The 7,338-nt window shown below is 41.3% G+C and overlaps 1 protein-coding gene across 4 annotated transcripts; it reads left to right on the top strand.

Annotated features, from left to right (window-relative positions):
- Positions 1-524: 524 nt before the first annotated feature.
- On the top strand, positions 525-5,319 carry GPR85 (G protein-coupled receptor 85). 4 transcript variants are annotated; one of them, XM_048836105.2, is made up of 2 exons: positions 525-896; positions 2,476-5,319. In XM_048836105.2, exon 2 carries the CDS (start codon positions 2,656-2,658, stop codon positions 3,766-3,768), a length of 1,113 nt encoding a protein of 370 aa, XP_048692062.1. In that variant the 5' UTR covers positions 525-896; positions 2,476-2,655; the 3' UTR covers positions 3,769-5,319. The 4 variants fall into 4 exon arrangements, with proteins under 4 accessions (XP_048692062.1, XP_048692063.1, XP_048692064.1 ...); XM_048836106.2 differs by lacking the exon at positions 525-896 and adding an exon at positions 974-1,203; XM_048836107.2 differs by lacking the exon at positions 525-896 and adding an exon at positions 1,260-1,348.
- The last annotated feature ends 2,019 nt before the right edge of the window (positions 5,320-7,338 follow it).

The following is a 7,338-nucleotide window of genomic DNA, read 5'->3' as shown; positions in this document are numbered from 1 at the left end:
TCTCATAGCACTTGCATTTCATTCCAGCGGTTCCCGGCTGGGACATCATCAGACCCTTGCCATATGCGGAGCCTTACAGCTCTATCATCAGTTTAATATTTCCATAGGCACTGACACACACACTGCTGTTTGGATGCTCTGGGGACGCGTTACTGCACTTCCTAAACATTTGGGGGCGGGGGAAATGGTGGCCTGTCGCCTTACCATGAACCGTGCTGTTGTCACTGTAAGGGGCAGGGGCAGTCCTGCAAGTTTTTCATTGAAATCCTCAAAACTTGCTGCAGGACAAACAGACCTACAGTGAGGAGGGAGGGGGGGTGTATTTCCCCATCACCCCTCTGCACCCCTTCCAGCGATTGCCCTTGGCTTGGGGCCCCTCGACCCTTGCTAAAGAGCGAACCAACTGGGTACGGTGTGAGAGCCGGAGACCTGGGCCTCATCCCCAGCAGCCGCCAGCGACAGACCTCTGCCTCCTAAGGGGCTGCAATGTACCAGCCTGCAGCCGGCAGGAAAGGCAGGCGCCTTCCCGGCCCCGATCGGCGCGGGGAGGGGCCAGCGCGAAGGCATGGGCGCGGAGCTGGCCAGCCGAATCCCCCGCCCCGCTGGCTGGCCCCGGCTCCCCACTAACTCCGGCTGGGCAGCCGCACAGGGCAAGGGGGCTCAGCCGGGCGGCGGCGGCGGCGGCGTTCCTGGGAGAGACACTGTGCCGCTGCGACAGGGGAGGACGAGGCTGGGAGCTGAAGGAGGCGCAGTGAGCATGCGCCGCCAGAGCCACTGACTAGGTTCTCGGTCCAGGTAGCAAGGCAAAAAAAAAAAAAAAAAACCAACCACCAACCCCACGAAGCAATTTATAGCCCGCCGACGCTGTAGTGTGTGTGGCTCTCCAGCACCAACAGGTAGGAGGAGAGGGGCTGGAGGGGCGGCGTTGGGGGGCACAGTGCTGGTGCGGCTGCTGGCTTTGCGGGGAGGGGGGAGTGAGCTGCCTCCCCCGGGTATTTTGTCATTCTTATTATTTTATTATTTGCAAACTAAACTGCACCATGGACGTGCCCACAGACCATGCATCTTCAGCCGGGCTCCGTCTGAGCGGCCCAGAGCCGGGCAGGCTGGGCGGGCGCAGGGCAAACGGGGCTGCAAAGCACCCGCAGCACCCAAGGCGCCCTTGCAACCCAGAAGCAAGGCTCCCCCGGCCTCGCTGTGTAGGTGTGTGCATGTCGATCTAGCTGTGTGTCGGGCAGAGAGGGGAAGGAGGGGGAAACTGAGGGGAGAAGGATTTCATGGGTTTAAAACGTTGCCACGATCCGATCAGCCTCTGTTTACACAGCAGTAATCAGGCGCTTTGTGGATGGTAAGAATGGAAGGATACTGGTGGAATTCAGTGTGAATCTCCTTTGTACACCCGAGGTGGCATAGGAAGCACCTCATGTGAATAACGGAGGAGCCTGATCATACTTGCAGTGGCTCTTGTCCCTGGGCTTTGGAAAAGCAGCAGGCAATTTTTGATTGTATTTTATTTTTTTTCTTTTGCATGAAATGTATTCAGTTGCAATTCAGCCGGAGAATTGGTGTAAATCGTGGAGTCCTAATTAACTAAAGGAAGATCTGTTCATTATACCTTTATTTAAGCACAGCCAGAGACAGCCCTTTCAATGGAAGGGAATTATTTCTTGGGTGTGTTTCCTTTCTCTCCTTCCCCTCTCCCCTTCAATGTTTACATTTACCAGGGTTTAATAATAATGTTGGGGCTTTAAAGATAATGTTGGGGGTTTAAAGATTTGTAATAATAAAGGGGGGGGAGGCAGAAGAAGGACGGGGGGGAACCTTTAAAGCACAGTGCTGTTGTCTGTCTAGCATCTGTGTTTATTTCAAACCTAAATGACAAAATCATGGTTTACAGGGGAAAAAACAGTGAATACCATTTTCTTTTACAATGTGCATGAGCTAACACTGTGATTAATGTGCTTTGGTGACTTGGGTTAAAAAGCATAAATTCTGCAGGGTTTCTTTGGGTATGATCCATATCAACACAGCAGCTGCCTCTAAAACATTGACAAATATGTAGATGTAAAATAAATGTAGGTAATGTGCAAATATAAGTGGCCTTTTAGGATTTTTTTTTTAAGATGCCAATGATTATTTCCTGGAGTTATGAACTGGGGATCATTTTATTCATAAAGCCTTTGAGGCATGAACTATAAAATTGTATATTCTACCAAATATAAAGTGTATACCAAATATGATATGTTTGATCAGTTCAGGGGCTATAAACAAGCCAAATCTATGATATTACAAACAAGTCAAAATGTTATACAATAAGTATGCAGGTCATATAAAAAATGCCTCATGGTATATAAAAACAAATAGTGCACAGATTTACAACTTGATTTGGGTCCCCATAAATTAACATCTTTGTTAGCACTTTCTGACATCATTACTTGTTAACTTAAGAACTGATAGCTCACTTTTTTTTTTCAGATATTTTGATGGCATGACAAGTCAGAAAGAAGAAAAGAGGATGTACTGTATGACTAGACACAAGATCTGTTCTGTTTGTGGATTACATTTGCAGTAAGATGTATGGATCTATTTTTCCCTTGTTCTTATATATAGATCATAAGACTTGACTGAGGCAATATCCATATCATCCATCCATCTATGGCGAACTACAGCCATGCAGCTGACAACATTTTACAAAATCTCTCTCCTTTAACAGCCTTTCTGAAACTGACTTCACTGGGTTTCATAATAGGAGTCAGTGTGGTGGGTAACCTTCTGATCTCCATTTTGCTAGTCAAAGATAAGACCTTGCATAGAGCTCCTTACTACTTCCTGTTGGATCTTTGCTGCTCAGACATCCTCAGATCTGCTATTTGTTTCCCGTTTGTTTTCACCTCTGTAAAAAATGGCTCTACTTGGACGTATGGGACTCTTACTTGCAAAGTGATTGCCTTTTTGGGGGTTTTGTCCTGCTTCCACACTGCTTTCATGCTGTTCTGCATAAGTGTCACCAGGTACTTAGCTATTGCCCACCACCGGTTTTATACAAAAAGGCTGACCTTCTGGACTTGTTTGGCAGTTATCTGTATGGTGTGGACCCTTTCTGTAGCTATGGCTTTCCCCCCAGTTTTAGACGTGGGCACCTACTCATTCATTAGGGAGGAAGACCAATGCACATTTCAGCATCGTTCTTTCAGGGCCAATGATTCTTTGGGATTTATGCTTCTTCTTGCCCTTATACTCCTAGCCACACAGCTTGTCTACCTCAAGCTGATATTTTTCGTTCATGATCGCAGGAAAATGAAGCCAGTCCAGTTCGTTGCTGCGGTGAGCCAGAACTGGACTTTTCATGGCCCTGGAGCCAGTGGTCAAGCAGCAGCTAATTGGCTGGCTGGATTTGGAAGGGGTCCCACACCACCAACCTTGCTGGGAATCAGGCAAAATGCAAATACCACCGGCAGGAGAAGGCTACTGGTCTTAGATGAGTTCAAAATGGAAAAGCGAATCAGCAGAATGTTTTACATTATGACATTCCTCTTTCTGACCTTGTGGGGTCCCTATTTGGTAGCCTGTTACTGGAGAGTTTTTGCAAGAGGGCCTGTCGTACCAGGGGGATTTCTAACAGCCGCTGTCTGGATGAGTTTTGCCCAGGCTGGAATCAATCCTTTTGTCTGCATTTTCTCCAACAGGGAGCTGAGGCGCTGTTTCAGTACAACCCTTCTTTACTGCAGAAAATCCAGGTTACCAAGGGAACCTTACTGTGTTATATGAGGGAGCATCTGTAAATCTTTAGCCTTGTGAAACACTACCCTTTATCTGCTAAGCAATTGTGGCCTGTAGCCATGTCTTGAGAAGAAAACCAAGAATGGGAAGTCAGCAGCTATAAGGATTTGGGCAACATTCTGCAGTCTTTGCAATAGCTCACCTATAATCCTATTTGAAACCCAAAAGTGTTCCTGCTGACCACTGGTGAAGGTTTGTAATTAAGAACAAAGGACTGAACCACTGCCCTGAATTCCTTTATGTGGTTGAAATCTAGATAAGGATTGCAGATGCTAAGTATCAGTGCTAAATGCTGTGTATATCACTACATAAAATAAGACCATCAAAACGATTAGCATTGGACATCTTAATAAGTTAAGTTGATATGAGGTTAATGTGTTGATAAAACTAATTTTAGACATCTGAAGACGTTTAAAACATTTCATACAATTATTGTTTTGCAAAGACTGAAAATTGGGGACTCGTAAGTACCGTAACTAATTAAAGATGTGCCATGCATTATTGGATTATCACACTGACAAATCTGTTTGCCTTGTGAGTGAGTTTTGGGGAGCATTCCAAAGCAGTATTTTTGTTCAAATTAGACTTTACTCTTTTTTTCCAAATATATTACTCTTTCTAAGTACCATTTCCTTAACAGTGAAATTACTAGCATTCAACTGTATTCTGTGGTTTTTGCTGATTTGGTATAAAGTTTATTGGCATCTTATTTATGTTTTTTAAAAAGCTAGGTATCAGTCTGTTAGGCAACGTTAGCCTAGGTAATACCCAGTCATAATTGAATGGTCATAATTATACAGAATAAACACATGTTGCCTTAAAGGGTTATCTAGTATCTTCCATTTTGTTTAGCAATGAAGCAAATAAGCAAGGAAAATTGAATCAGTAACTCTGGTCAGTCATTTGGGAGTGCATGAACGATCACATAATCCTCTCTTTCTTTTTTACTGCTATGGTTCCCAAAATCGGTACGCACATCACTGGGATGATATGATATTTTTTCTAGGTGTGCTGCCCATTCTAGTTTGCTCTGAGAAACACAGGCAGTTGATGTATGTTTATATTTTAAGACAGCTGTCATAGGGAGACCGCAGCCTTGGTATGATATCTTGCACAATTTTTGAAGCATTTATTCTACTGAAGGCACAGTCTTGTTTATACTTTCTGCACATTTTGGTGTATTGGTTGTTTTAAATTCTTTAAGTTTTAACTTGTGGAAGCATATAATATGATTTCTAGTATTTTAGAAATACATTAGAGTCTGTGAGTCTTTCCTTCTTTAAGGTACAGATGTGTGGATTTCAATATAAAGTTGCATTTGCCAAAATTTACCTGTGTAGCCTGTTAATTTTCTTGGAATAAAATTTTACATTTTTTCCAGTTTTATACAGTTAACCTTTTTTATTTTGTCAAGTGAGCTAGCATGAGATTTGAGAATGTAGCCATTATGGATTATTATTCTTTGCAGTCACTGTATTCGCAAACTGTAAATGCATGAATGATGGGGAACACAGGATTGATAAATGATATTATCTACAATAGCACTGTTGTGTAGTTTATCATAATTATCCCTCTTATCTATTCTAAGATGTCAGTTATATTTAAAGGTACAACACAGTATTAGACATAAACTTCACAGTTTAATTTTGGTAAGTGTATACATTTGAAGCACAACATCATGAGTCTGTCAGACATAAAGAATGTTGGTTTTCTTAAGGTTTGAAAGAAAAGACTAGTGGTTTTAATTAAATATTGGTGTACTCTGTCATTGTAGTTTTATGACCAGCCGGGTAATCCAAATATACACAAGCAGCAGTCAGTAACTGAAATGCTTAAGTTTGTATGGTAACATTATACAGTGTGTATGTAGCAATTCAGAGAGTTGTGTCTATATATGATCAGACAACTTGATCACAGATTTTTAGTGAGCAATCTGTTTATTTGACCTCACTTACACTTTATACCAAGGTTGATTGGTTGAGAGACATAGTTTAATATACAGATTTGAAACAGAAAAATCACTACACTAATGATTTGTCATTGGACCAGGAATATTGCAGATCATAATTTGAAATGGGACCAAGAAAATTCTAGCAAAAAGGCTTTTTTATTACACTGAAAAAGGCTTTGAAATTAATATGGCTAAAAATTTGTCTAAAATAGCAAAATGGAATAAAAAGTAAATTATATGTTGAGAAAAATTCTGGAAGTTGTCCCACTTAAGTTTACTAAACAGTTGATTGGCAATAACTTTAGTCTGATTTCTATAAAATAGTAACCTTTACAAGGAAAATTGATATTACATATTGTAATAAAGATGTACATACACATAAAACTGTAAATAAAGTTATAGTAGTACATATAATAGGTTCTGAAGATTAGCCAGATAGTTGTCAAGTAAGATACTTTCAAAAACTGCAGATTCAGGCCTGGGCGTGGCTCCTAAGAAAGTCAATTGGTATTTGCTCATTAACATAATTTGGTAGCAGAAGCAGACCCGAACATTTCTAGAACGCTCTGATTCTGGAGTACTAAGAAGGCTGTATTTACTCTGCAGTGGGAAAAAAAACTATTTAAAATTATTTCCCTGGAAATTTTGCAAACAGTAAAGATGTTAATTAAAATAATAAACAACAAACAAGTCTGAAAGCAATTTTTTTGCTAAATATATTTCTTTTTGACATTAATATCCTTTGTTATACAGTTTGATACAATTCTTTGGACTTTAACAAAACATACACAGTTGTGTTATTACTTGACAAGAAGCCAGAACTATTTTCAAAATTACATTATAAGAAGTCCTATGTCAGAGCTACTTCCTTTTATTCTGTCCCATTATAAAGGAACAAGGGGACATTCAATGAAATTAAAAGACAACACATTAAGTTATGTTTTATGCAACATATAATTGCTCTGTGGAACTCACTGGCACATGATGGTATTGAGGCATATATCTTAAATAAGATTTCTATGAGGATTATATGCTTACATGAATTAAAATAGCATGTGCAGGTATTGTAATTCTTGTCATTTTGATCCTGGTTAATGTATCAACCTCATGCTTCAGGATATAAATTGATTGGGCCAAGAAGATTCTCTCCATATTACTGCACAGTTGTCAGAGTTCCTTGTGGGGGCTTTTTGCTTTCCTCTGAAATTCAGGGTTTAGGCCACTGCCAGAGCTATGATAGTAGACTAGAAGAGTTACTGGTCTCTTCTGGTATAACAATATCATCCTACTGTACAGCTGCATGTACCTTTTATTCTCACACATTTAACTTAAAGTTAGCCGTTTTCATTTTAATCTTACTGACGAAGTATCGGAGGAAATCAGCAGGAACAGGCCCCTTCAATCAAAGTGTCTCCAGCCCCACTCCCTTCCTCCCCCTTAATTGCCCCTCTGACCCCTAGGCAGCCTCCCTATCCACCCCATTTCCAACTGCGTTGTTTCATTTCCTTAGTTTCTCTCTGCTCCAGTTCCTGTGCTCTTTTAGGACCATCCCACCCAGTCCTCCACCCTTCTGCCTACTCCCATCCAAATAGTGGATTCACTTGCTG

The sequence above is a fragment of the Caretta caretta genome, chromosome 1 (assembly GCF_965140235.1).
Source record: "Caretta caretta isolate rCarCar2 chromosome 1, rCarCar1.hap1, whole genome shotgun sequence".
In the NCBI taxonomy this organism is placed as follows: domain Eukaryota; kingdom Metazoa; phylum Chordata; order Testudines; family Cheloniidae; genus Caretta; species Caretta caretta.
Note: the sequence above shows the minus strand (reverse complement) of the source record. Positions and strands in the feature narration are given on the sequence as shown.